This window comes from Carlito syrichta, unplaced genomic scaffold (assembly GCF_000164805.1).
Source record: "Carlito syrichta isolate Samal-C Ts95f unplaced genomic scaffold, Tarsius_syrichta-2.0.1 Scaffold139321, whole genome shotgun sequence".
In the NCBI taxonomy this organism is placed as follows: Eukaryota; Metazoa; Chordata; class Mammalia; order Primates; family Tarsiidae; genus Carlito; species Carlito syrichta.
In genome coordinates, this window is record NW_007083417.1 from 83,436 (window position 1) to 96,288 (window position 12,853).

General features: G+C 39.9%; 2 protein-coding genes across 3 annotated transcripts in view; both read right to left on the reverse strand.

Annotated features, from left to right (window-relative positions):
* TBR1 (T-box, brain 1) overlaps positions 1-1,049 on the reverse strand; it is a 9,113-nt gene extending 8,064 nt beyond the window's left edge. Inside the window, exon 1 of the mRNA XM_021708502.1 lies at positions 46-1,049. Within this exon, the coding sequence (XP_021564177.1) occupies positions 46-737 (692 nt within the window). The 5' untranslated portion in view covers positions 738-1,049. The remainder of the gene's footprint in view (positions 1-45) is intronic.
* Positions 1,050-5,429: 4,380 nt separating this feature from the next.
* The window catches only part of PSMD14 (proteasome 26S subunit, non-ATPase 14), a 102,143-nt gene continuing 94,719 nt past the window's right edge, over positions 5,430-12,853 (reverse strand). For both annotated transcript variants that reach the window (XM_008049920.1, XM_021708500.1), the window contains 2 exons: positions 8,284-8,346; positions 5,430-5,846 (listed from right to left, as the gene is read on the reverse strand). In XM_008049920.1, the coding sequence (XP_008048111.1) occupies positions 5,748-5,846; positions 8,284-8,346 (162 nt within the window). In that variant the 3' untranslated portion in view covers positions 5,430-5,747. The remainder of the gene's footprint in view (positions 5,847-8,283; positions 8,347-12,853) is intronic.

A 12,853-nucleotide genomic window follows, 5' to 3' on the forward strand; every position in this document is an offset into this window, starting at 1 on the left:
CCCCGGCCGCGCCCGGAGCGGCGGCAGCCAAGCACGTAGCATTACCTTCCCTGTTTGGTGATGATCATCTCCGTTTGGTGCCGGTGAAATTTCAGCCAGAGGGGCCTGTTGCACAGGTACACCTGCGCCTTGCCGGGCACCAGCCCCGGCTGGGTAGAGGAGAACTGGTAGAACGGGGCTCCTTGGTAGGAGTGGCCGTACTGCTGGGGGTAGGGGTAGCCGGCCGTGGGGTAGCCCTGCGGTGAGGAGTTGGACAGGAGGCTGTTGTAGGCTCCGTTGGTGATGACCGGATGGTGGGCCATGTAGCGGCTGGGGCTGCCGATGGAGAAGGCGGGGTGCGCCGGTCCGTGCTGGCCGGGGTACGGGAACATGGCACTGGGAGCAGTGGCCGCAGACTGTGGCTGGCTGGACTGAGAGAGGAGGTAGCGATCTGCAGCAGAGCCATCGAAACTGTGACGAAGCTCAGAGACCCCGTCCAAGACAGGAGAGAGTTTACTTCTCTGGACGTCCCCTGGTGAGTCCTTGGAGTCAGGAAAATTGTCTGTATCTGACTGATTCGTCATCCCCCTGGTAATTTTTTTCAAAGGTGAACTTCTCTCCAGGTTGTCAGTGGTCGAGATAATGGGATGATCGTGCAAGACAAGCTCGGATCCGCCTGAATGTGGGTAGCTGCTGCTCACATTGAGAAATTTCTTGGAGAGCATGATCGAAGGAGAAAGGCAGTGCTCCAGCTGCATCGCTCTAGAACCTGCACGCTCGCCCTCCCGTCCCTGGTTTTTAAAGTCCTATTTATCATAAACTAGAAATTCACAGACCCCCTCACTAGACAGAAAGCACTTCAACCAGCAAATGCTTCTCAAAGGTTTGATTTACTTTTTTTTTTTCCCTGGGAGAAGAGATTGGCCAATTGACACTATGCAGCAATCAGAAAAGGCTCACTTTTGATCTTGCTGCTTGTGCAGCCGATGAAACGGCTCCTGCCATTGGTTAGCTGCTGACAGTAATTTAATTAGATAGACATTAATTAGGATAATCACCTGGCTCCTGGTCGCGACGATCATGGCAAATTGAAGGGGATGATTTTATTGTTGGCTTGGGGGGTGGGGAATGTGTGTTGGTTTACGTGAGCACTGTTGTGTCACCTTTAAGCATTGTGACCACTGCTTTAGGAGGATCCAGAGATGTGCAATGTACTAAACATTGCCTACCTTCCCCCCCTTCCCCCCTTTAGAGCGGAGGGGCGGAGGAGGGAATTCGACGACGCTAGGAGACTTTTCGGATCTGAATGAGCCAAATATTCAGTTGAATGTAACGATTTCAAGTGCAAAGTATACAAAGCGCGAGCCGGTGGCCTCTTCTAGCCCTGTAAAAGTTCCAGAGTCTGTCTTTTCCAGTTAATACAGAAGCTCACAACACCTGAGCCGGTGCGTCGTGAGCCTGTCCTCCGCGTCCTCGGCGGCCCCCACCCCCACCTCTTAAACTACGCACATAAATAAATAAATCACTGCTGTCGAGAGCCACAGCGATAAGCAGGAGGGGGGAGGAGAGGGGGCGAAAAGCAGCAACTCACCCACCAACCCACCCACCTCGCGAAGGTTCGGTTTCGCGGTTGAGCACAGAAACAGTGACAATCTATGATCCCCTTTTTAAGTTTTGAAATAATCATAAGCTGTCGGGCTGAAGTGCCTTAATGTATTTGCAGTGATGTTTACCGGGTCTTTGCTAAATATTTTATCAGCGAACTTGGTGGCGGATTATCTGAAGAGCATCTAACTGGGGGCAGGCGCCATGCATGCTCCGGGTCCCCTTGCACTTCCTTCTCTCTGAGGTACTGGCTTGGCGACAGGTTCAAAAGCCTCGCCAGGAAGAGAGGGCCGAGTCCCCGTGCAAATGGGTTCGCCAGCAGCGCTGATCTGGAGAGACAGAGTGGAAGTGGTGTCAACACAGTAATCGCTACTGAAGACTCCTGTGTGTGTGTGTGTGTGTGTGTGTGTGTGTGTGTGTGTGTTTAATGTTTATATAATCTAGAGGGGAGAAAAAGAACCCACGCCAGTAATTTTAAAAGGAAAAAGAATCCAAGGAGGCATAGAGAAAAGAACCAACGTGAAAGGATATTGGCACAAATTAATAAATAGCACGAGGCCCAAAGCGACCCCGAGGCGTAGGGCGATCTCCCAGTTTCGGCTCCGCAGAGCGGCCCGGCCTCGGCCCCAACCAGAGGGTCAAGGGTGCCAGAGGCTTTATCCGCCTAGAGCCGCCTCCCTCGGCCCGCGCCCGGCAACCTGCCCTCCCGCGGCTTTCCTCCCGGACGCCGAACCGCGCGGGAAGGAGGGGCAAGAGCGCCGCGCCGGGGCTCAGCTCTGCCCCGCGAGCCGGCCGACTGGACCAGCGGGCGGACTCCGCCCGGGAGACCGAGGGAGCGCGGGGGTGAGCCGCGGATGGCGGAGACCCCCGGGGCACACACTCTCCCGTGCCAGGGGCGCCGCGGCCCGCGCACCCCGGCCGGGCGGAGAGCCTCTGCCTTCGAGCGAGCGCGTGTGCCCTTCCTGGGCCGGTGCCGCTCCGGGGTGGGGTCCCGGGCATGGGCGGAGAGGGGGTTAACCAGGCTCGCAGCTTCGCCCCTGCGGTGCATTTTCCGATCGGCGCCTCGGTGGACCGAGCGGCCGACGCGGAGCCCACACTGCGCCCCCCGAGGCGGGCTGGGCGCCTTGGCTGCAGAGGGCACCAGCTGCATCGTCCAGCAGGGCGCCGCGAGCGAGGCCGGCGCGGGCGGCCTGGGCAGGGCGGGTTGATAACCAGATGTCCCAGACTCAAGCCGAGACAATTTTGTGGGAGAAAAATAAAGCCAAACCCATTTTTTCCTCTCGAATGCAAACCTCAGCTCCAGAAGAAGCTTTATCAACCAGCAGGGTCTTAGCTGTTGAGGCGTTGGAGAGCGGGGAGGGGAGAGTAGCTGACACCGCTTGACACTCTCTGCCCTTTACCTTCGGCCGCCATTTGTCCTCATGAGAGGCTTTTGCCCTACTTTGGCTACTTTTGCTTTCTCCTTTCTTCCATCATGAACTTCTCTGTCCCCGAGTGTCTTTCCCTCCGCTGCTTGCGACGGTAGTTTCCTTCATCCTCCGAGGGACAGAGCTTAAGTGTGTAGCGAGGTTAGACTTCACCTGGGCTTTTTGATGCTTTGCCATAACCGACACCCTGAACTGGCTTCTTAGAAAATGAATGCCAAAATGAAATGTTAAGGTGTGAAAGGATAGAAGATGATTAGAGTGCACCTTTCTCAGCATTTTTAAAGAATTGAATTAGATTAATGTGCACTCTGACCCACTTTGGATTATGAGTACTAAATTCAGTGATTCCTCATGAAGGCTTTCTTCGGGGTCACTCCTCCTGCCTGCGAACCATACTCCTCAAAGACAAGAACTTTTCACATCTTAAAGAACCACATCAGGACTCTTGACTGGGATTCATTAGGTCTGGGGTGGGGCTTGGATTCTTGTATACAAGGAGCTTCCGTAAGACCCAGATGCTATTGGTCCAGGCAGATCACACTTTGAATAGTGAGGCTAGAGCTTTCAGTGCCCCCATCCTAGTCTGAGGGGAAAAGCAGGGGCATTTTCTGCACAGGAGGCAAGCAGTTTCCGGAGCTGTTTAACTCTGCAAGGTGGATGGTAAAGATGCTCACTTAGGTGTGCCCGTGAGCCGTGAGCGTGTGCATGTGCATACACACAGTCTTAAACAGCTCACCGAGTTTGTGATTAAACACATCTTTTCAATGACTAACTGTGCCTGGGGCATCAGGCTGCTACTAAAAGAGCGGTACATTCCAAGACAAAGGTGTTCACTGAACCTTAGAGCATTCTTGATCTTGATCGACTCCAAGTCCACAACAAAGACACAATTTTGCTAGGAAAGATTTTGACAAGGTTCTGAAATTGGGAATGTCTCCCACATGAACCAAATGGGAGGAAGTGCTGCTATGTGGCTATGGAGAGTCCAGGAAGATGAGGTGTCAAATAAGGGCAAAAGACAGGCACTGTGTATGCCTTCTCTGTCAGGGGGCTCACTCACAGCATTTTCAGAGGACAAAGTGGTGGGGGAAACACCTCAAACCTTTCATTCTGAATATTGAGACTGGGCCTTGAAAGATTAAGACCTTCTTCTAAGGGCATACAGTACCGAAAAAAATCTTTACTAGTTCATATCTGTAAAATAAGGTATAGACCTTACTTATAAAGAGAAAAACCATATCCAAATAGCCTTCACGCAATTTTGAATTAGGCTAAAGGAAAACTTTCACTGACTTCCACTTATATTTAATTCTAAATGGTTAGATGTAATCCCAACAACTTACATTAATACATATTACATGTCCTACATAATATATACTATCACTATACCTAAAAGAAGAAACCACAGGACAAGTAAGAAGTCCTCAGGATACCTCTTATTCCACCAAAAAAGACACTGTGAAATTTACTGGGAATTTAAGTCATTTCTACTTTCAGTTTCTGGTAACCTCATTAGGCAACCAATAAGAGCCTAGAGATGTTCAAACAGGACAGTAATTTGGTCTACCACAGCATTCATAACACTTCTTGCAGGTTAAATCTAAATTCTAAGTCCCCATGTAAAACCTTCCTTTAATGAAACCTTAGTAATATTCTCACCATATTTTCACAAGGAAGGAAATAGTCTAGAATTGAATCTTTGTCTGTCTCCATAACCTTTGCCATACTCCTTGGTATAGCCAGTATGGTGCTGTACCATGAGTGATGACATGGGCAGTTAATTCTGAACATCAGGTTAAAAGTAGGTTGAGGGACGAAGTCATTGATAAAAACTACCGTTAGGCAATTTTTTTTTCTCTCTATCAGAAAACTGGGTACTTCTAAGCTAATTTAGGAAAGACGAGAGCAAGCAATAACAATGAGCTTATGATATTAAGCTCACATTATAGCTACATTTCTCATCTTGCTTTGAAGACTATAATTATATACCTTCTATGGCTATCTCAGATGAAAAGTCCAGTGGAGTCTATAGTAGCCAACTCCCAAAAGGTTTCAAAACTGTTGGTAGAATGTACTCTTTTAAAACATGATAAAGTCTAAATTAAAACTGCCCCCTTTTTCTTAATGTTCTCCCCTGAAATCCTGAAAGTATAATATATTAACAAGAAGCTGAGTATACAATATTAACTCGTGACAAATGCTTTTAATAAAATATGTCACCATTTTTTCTGGGTTATTCACTGCTGAAGTAGCCACTCATTAATGGCAATCTTTGTACATTTTGTTACCACACTGATGTTCTATGTGTCATAAAATCTTAAAATGCAAAGGGAAACATATCTTTGTGTGAGATTTCTAGAGCACTGTCAAATGTTATTTTCTCAATTCGACCCAGTGGCAAAAAGACCTCAGGAGACATAGATTGTAAATGTATTTTATTTTATAAGCAACAATCAAAATATATTTGTGCTACTGATTTTTTTCAAATATTAAATGGGATATTAACAAAATTTGTTCATTTTGATGTATTCTTGTATAACTTTGGAATCTGCAAAGACCCTGACTAAAGAAACAGAAGTAATTGCACAACTGAGACTGAAGGTGTTACAGTGCTGCAAATGATGCCAGATGTCTTACATTTAACCAAATACACCGTCAGAGGTCCCTTGATTTTGAGCATTAGGAACAACAGAGGAATATACACTAAAAGTATCATTAATAGCTTTTTGCGTTGCTTTATTTAAATACGACAGTATCCAACATAGCTGCTAAACACTGGACAATATTTGAAGTCATAAGTACATCCACATGTTCCTCCAAATGACGTTTGGGGTCCTAAAAGAAAAAAAATAAGGAAAGAAAGAGGGGAAAAAAGCATATTATTGGTAGATAAGTGACTTAGATTTTTTTCAGTAGCTGATGAAATTAGTGAAGAAAGCCAGACCTAATTTATATATAGTTTACAATTTAACTTTCCTAATACACTGTTACATGTTTAGGATTTCTATATCTGTTAAAAAGTTAAGTGCCTAATAAAATAATAGACTACACAATGAAAGACTGGTTTACACAATCAATGTTATGACTCTGTACCAGAGATTTTATAAAGAGTAACGAAGAATTCTACACAGCTAACAATTATCTAATTTTTTCTAAAAGGTGCATTTATGTGTATGTACTTGCCTGAAGATTTGTGTATAGTCTCTGACATCCATATATTTTTAATTCAAAGCCGACAATTCAAAGCCAACAATACCAGTAGGTGAGAGTTCAATGTGCTTAATTCAAAGCCGACAATACCAGTAGGTGAGAGTTCAATGTGAATTCTCATAACTTCCTCTATGTCTTTGCAAAAATCAGATTTCTGTATAATTTTAATATTTCAAGAATAGTGCTTTAAATGATTCAGAAAATATTCTTGTATCAAAAGTCGCTGTTTGTAGTTGAAAAATTTAAATACAATTTGGATCAATTTTAATATGTTAAGAATGTTTCATGAAGCTATTTTGAAAAAAATGTATCATAGAAAATTATATAGGTGCAATCCTTTAACTCAAACCTGATAAAATCAATTTTTCAAATAGACTGAGTTACAAATAACACTTAAAGTTGCATTGTTATTAATAAAAGGAATTTAAGTTTAGTATATATTTATGTTTAAGACTGGATATAATATTTCAGCAAATTTTGAATGTTTTGAAATAAAAGATACTATTATGTACAATAAAAATTTTAAAGGATTATTTTCATATGGCTATTGTTAAAATACTCAAGCCTCCTAACTTTAAACAAATATTCATCATTGGAATTATTTCTTAGCTGTGCTTTTCTAACCCACAATTTTAATAATACACTGATTTATTTAAACAATTGAGAGATACAACATGCTACAAATAATTTCAAGTGACTAGACATATATATAAATTTCAGAAATATGCTTTAGGACATTTAAGGTGAAAGATATTGAGAAATACCGGCAGAAGAAAAAGATATTGGTTTGATTCCACTATAGACATTTTTGCTTTTGCCATGCAGTAGGCCAAACCAGTTAGGTACTTACTGTATTTTTAAAAAATGATTCTGATGATTATTAAACTTTGCCAATTATACATTTTTCAGTTTTATTTTTAATTTAGCCCTTTTATTTGCTGCTAACTGCTATAAATCTACATCAAGAAACTATAGCCTCAGAAAGCTATTTATTCAAAAAATGGTTGCTGAATTCTATAAAGTATAAGGCTCTGAGTTGGTAATCTAGTATTATATATAAAAATAAGTAGTAGAAAAGATAACAAGGATAATATCATATAAGATGAGAAAATAGGAGGAACTATATTCCATTTTGGTTTTGGTGGGTATTTGTATTTAAATTATAGTACTCAGAATGTAGTGAGATTTGAATTCCTCGTTTATGATATAAGATAAAGTCAGACCTTTGCCCCTACTGCTCTGTTGGAGTAATTGGTTTTATAGCGAATTGGTAACATGCTTCCCTTAGTTATCTACATTACTTCTTGTGGCAGCTGGGTGATTCTTAGAGATTTCCCATCCAAGAATGGTCCTGGCCCAAACCTACATAGCTTGTGAGATGTGATGGGATCAGAGCATATGGTAGGATGGCTGAAAGCAAAGACAGCTTAGTGTCTTGCATCTGAAATATCAAGATTCTGCCAACATCAGCAATATGATAACCATGTTCCATGAAATGAAAAAAATGTAATCAACATTCTTTAAAAAACAGTCTAATTAATCTGTAGATTCCTTTAATTGGTTAGTGTCTTCCCTCACCCTCAAATAATAGAAACTAAAATATATATTTTATCTTAGAAAAGTGAAAGAGCAAATACTTAAAACCACTTCTCTTCACTCAGTATAAGCCCCATAAGGCTCTAAGTTTTCTCAGGAACATTACCTACATATTGATAAAGTATATCACTTTAAAAAATCGTTACATACAAGCTAAATCCATTACCTAACTGGTCTATAGTAAAAATAATACTTGAAAAAATAATTCAGGACTCAAATGTCTTAACTTATTTCTAGTAAATTATTTTCATTAAAGATAGTATCTCTTAGGTGTAAGATTTGTGATGTACTTCTCTATAGATGGCAAAGAGAATTTGACATTAAATAAATTCAGTGACCTTTAAAATTATTATTATATTTACAAGACAGAAGAAAAATGTAGAGTGAACAGACAGGAAAATAATAGTTTTAACTCTATAAAAACATGCTATTATGCAACTGTATAGCCTATTATGGTATACCTCACCTGCTTGCCAACATTCTTTATTGCCAGCTGTTCAGGTGTCATCTTATCTTCTTCTTCTACAGCCTGTGAATGAAACACAAAGGAAAGAGTTTCAAATTCTAAATTCACTTTTCCCACTGCAGAAAAATCACCAAAGATAATGATGATCATAATTTTCATTCACAGAACATTTTATTCAAAAAATTTATTGAACAAAAAAAATTTTGCTAATCTTCAGAAGAATAACCTTCAGGGTAATAAAAATTATTGCCACCATCATTTTGAAAACACACTTAGAAACATGTAAAAGGTATCGAAGATATCAAACTGGATCACTATATGGTACTATTAACCATTTGTAAACCATTACTGATTCTTTGAGAGATGGGGGGATGGAAGTATGGAGGTACCTGAAGTAGCACTTATGGCACTGTGGCACTGACTACTTCTGTTATGTCATCTTCTCCTTTTCCTACTTTCCCAGTAGTTCTTTCCCAACTTCCTATTTCTTTGTCCCCATTTTTTATATCAATCCAGCCTGCCCATATCCAGTACCTATTTAACAAACTATCAGTGGCACCTGGATGAAAGGAGCTGCTGACAATTGATCCACCTAACAAATCACACGGTTTTCTCTCTTACAATTCACACCTTTAAATCTCTAAAAGTAATACATATATTCAGAAAAAAAACTCACTATTACACATGAGGGATCTTTAGTAACTATAAAGAAATAATCATTTGAGGTTTTCAACAACAGCAAAAAATTAAATTAAAAATCAAATCAATATTCACAGCATCTGATAAATGAAAAAACAAGAAAATTTAAGGATCGCTAACCTTAAGAAATACCACCACAGCATTCACTGCAAAGATGGTTACAAAAGGGGGTAAGATGGTGGCGGGAGAAAGCAGGAAACCAAACTCCCAGGGAAGGTTAGATTTGGATACTCTAAACTTAATAATCTCACAGCTGCCAAATTTCTTCATGTGTGAACAATGAACATGTAGGAAATGCAGTCATCAGACATTTCCTATAAACTGGGAAGTTTGGCTGCATTTCACACCTTCTTAATAGTTTTGTAAACAGAGAACTTGAAAATGAGCAAAGATGGCAAGTGTCTAATTTTATAAATGGACAAACTATCTAGAGAATTTTCCCCAGTAGAACCTGCCTAAAGAAAAAAGATGGTGAATAAGTATTGTATCTACTGATTATTAGAGGATACATATTTACAAGACATCATTAGGAAATGCATTTATGACTCATAAACCTGAAAAAAGAAAAAGTTAATAACATGCCAAATCTAGAATTCCCCAGACAGAGAATATGTTCATTTTCAGAGTCAGATGTCACTCTATTATTCTCAGCTAGTTATAAAAGTATTTCCTAACTGGGAAATTGCTTCTCCTATTTGATGTTTTATATAAATGGAAACACATCAAGATGTGTGTGCTTTTCTAAATTACTTTTACAAATTGTGACACTATATCGACTTAAAAGTATATTAGATGAATGGAACAAGTCACATAAGTTTGTACTCCATACCCATTCAGTGTTAGTTGTTCTATGCACATGCCAACCAAAGTCCTTACTACAGTATTGGAAGGAAGCAAGAATTCTGGAATTTGGCTCAAAATATCAATCCATGTATAAAACAGTTATTAGGGAGTATTTTGGAGTATTGCAAACGCCAAAGACAGCAGATACACAAAGATGAAGGTCAAAAAAACATTTAAAGCACTGATCTTATGTGAAAGGGCAAATGAATGTAAAAAGCTGTAATTCAAATTTTTAAAATCTTTTACATCATTTAGCCACTTTACCAATTAGTTTTTCCATTCCCAATAATTAAAAGAGAGGAGTTCACAAACTCTTTGAGAAGTGCAGATGGTAAAAAGTACTCCCAGCCATAGATGCCATCTGGGAAATGAGGAGCAGCTGTAGATTTAGGCATATACTAAGGTTGCAAACCCCCATGACAAAAGAGTAAGCATATCTCTTCCATCCTAAGATATTCCAGATCATCATATCAAACCCCTAAATTTTCTTCATCTGCCTAAGCTACCTGTATCTCATCTGCCATCTGGACAAGATGAATTTGCCTTCATTCACAGTTCTAATCTGGCTAGTCACCAGGAAAAATTTAAGAAATGGCTGCAGCAGAAACAAATGAAATTCAGGCACAGGCAGTGTCCTCACTAGGGAACTTCTGTGTTTATGGCAACTTCTGTGATTTGGCGTCAAATTTTGCTTTTGCATTCGTGCTCTTCGGTTTACTCAACCAACAAAAAAGCACTGAAAATGTTTGTGGCTATTCACACTAGAAACGTTTTTAACAGTTTATCAACAAAGACCCCCAGATGGCTATCCCATCATGCACGGTCTGCACAGCTCTAAGAAATTCTTGGAAATTGGTCTGTTATGTGATCAAAATCCCCTCAGATGTACCCCCTATCTTAAAGAGGCCTTACTAAACCCATTAACCTCATTTTCTTTCCACGAATGGCCAAGTTTTGAAATCTATATCTCAAATTCCACCATTGTATTTACCCTTTAACAAGCATGGATAGGATCTCTGGCACTTCACTAACACTCTTTTAAGAATCTCCACCAGGTCAATTCCAATGGACTCTGCTTTCTTAACTTTCTGAACACCCTTAGAGCTACTTCAACACCTGTTTTCTTCTATCATTCCTTTAACCTTTGCTTTTGACACCATGTCTCTTATTCCACTTCATACTTCTCTGACTATTCCTTGGACTTTGTTTTTCCCCCACTGACATGTTAATTTTGTTCACACTATAACATGTCATGATTTCATTCATAAGTATATGCTTTTTAATATCACCAATATGACAATTTTTACAAAAACAGAGCATAAACTGCTAAAATGGCATATGCTAATTTTTGCACCACTAAACAATCTCTGCATAACTGTTACGAGATTTCAAGACAATGTATTTTATTTCTTTCATTTTTTAAAATATTGACTAGATAACTAAAAAGAACATTATGGTTTATGGAGGTAGAGAATAAGTTTAAAGAAATGGCTTTATAAAACATACTTGGGAAAGCAAAATTAACAAACATGAAGCAATAAAAAAACTAGCTGAGAAGGTATAAGAAGCTTGAATATGAAAAACATTAAAACTAGTTTTTCTACTATCATCACTAATTAAATATCACCATATACATGCTTTTACAAATATTAATCTACTGAATACGAAAAACATCCCAACGAAGAAGTTAATCAACAACTGACATATGAAAAAATTAGGCACTATCTCCTTAGGGTAGCATTATGTTAATTCTAGCAATACTTCTACCATAAAAAGAATTGTTCAAACTTTTCTTGCTGTCAAGGAGCTCACATTTGGGCTTTACTTGCCTGTAAATCTCAAATCATAATGCATTATGAAACATACAAAAAAGAAATGTGCACAAAGAACCATGGGACAAAGAGATAAGTAAGTGTACCTAACTTTTCCCTGTGGATCGCCTGGGGAAAGGGAGAGTGTCAGGATGAGAGTATGCAGAATACATTGGAGTAGAACATATCAGGTGATACTGAGTAGTAACAAGGAAAGAGTGAAACCCTGAGAACGACAGGCTGTGGGAGAAGAGGAAGAGATATAAGTCCAAAGTTTCAACCCTACAAGATGCCTAGGAAAATGAGTGTCCAATACAACTAAACTGGTAAAAGGAACTGTTCTGAAGAAGTAGAAAGTAGGGAAGACAATGCTGTTCATTTGTGAATAGTAACATTTGCAGTAACTGGGATGTGCAAGTGGAAAGGTCTGAGACAGTGGAGATGAGAATGAATTTCAAGTGAGAGAAAAAAATTTCAAAGTTGTTAGCACGGCTAAACCAGGAAAAAAAATTTTTTTTTTTTTTTTTTTTTTTGGAAGAAGGTATAAAAACAGAAGAGCAAAGGGGCAAGGGCTGAATCTTGGAACTGCTCATAGCCAAAGGTACAGGAGAAGAGCTGGCTAACAAAGGCAGCAGAATAGTCTTTGCCCCCAAATCAGGAGAACCAGAGGAGTATACAGCCATGGAAGTAAAGGGAAGTTCAAAAGTAGGAAAAGAAGGCAAGAAAACAAGGAAAATAACTGAAAAAGAGAGATGCAAGTCTCAGTGTACTAAAGGAAATAAACCAATCACCCCTTTCAACAAGCTAGAAATAGTAAGTTGTCATCAGTACCCCACTCTGTTATGGACAAGTTATGCCTCTAAGAATGCTTAGGAAAGGATGAATGACCTAGAAGGTTAGATTTTATCCAATTCATCCTAAGGAAAAGTCAGGTACACAAAGTGCACCATGGAGAACAGTTGAAGGTTAGTAAGAAAGGTGCCCTTTAGAGGACACTGCATTTCCTTAAATTTTAGAAGTTTATATTATATTAATATTAGTTAATGCCTAGATAGCACTTATGATTAGTCACTTAATGAAGTAAAACTTTTGATAGAAAAATAAAAGTTACACCATTTAACTTATTCAACAAATATGTATTGAGTGTCTACCATTTATCTGGCAGTATGCTAGAGATAAAATGAGACAATACCTGAATTCACAGAGCTTATAGACTA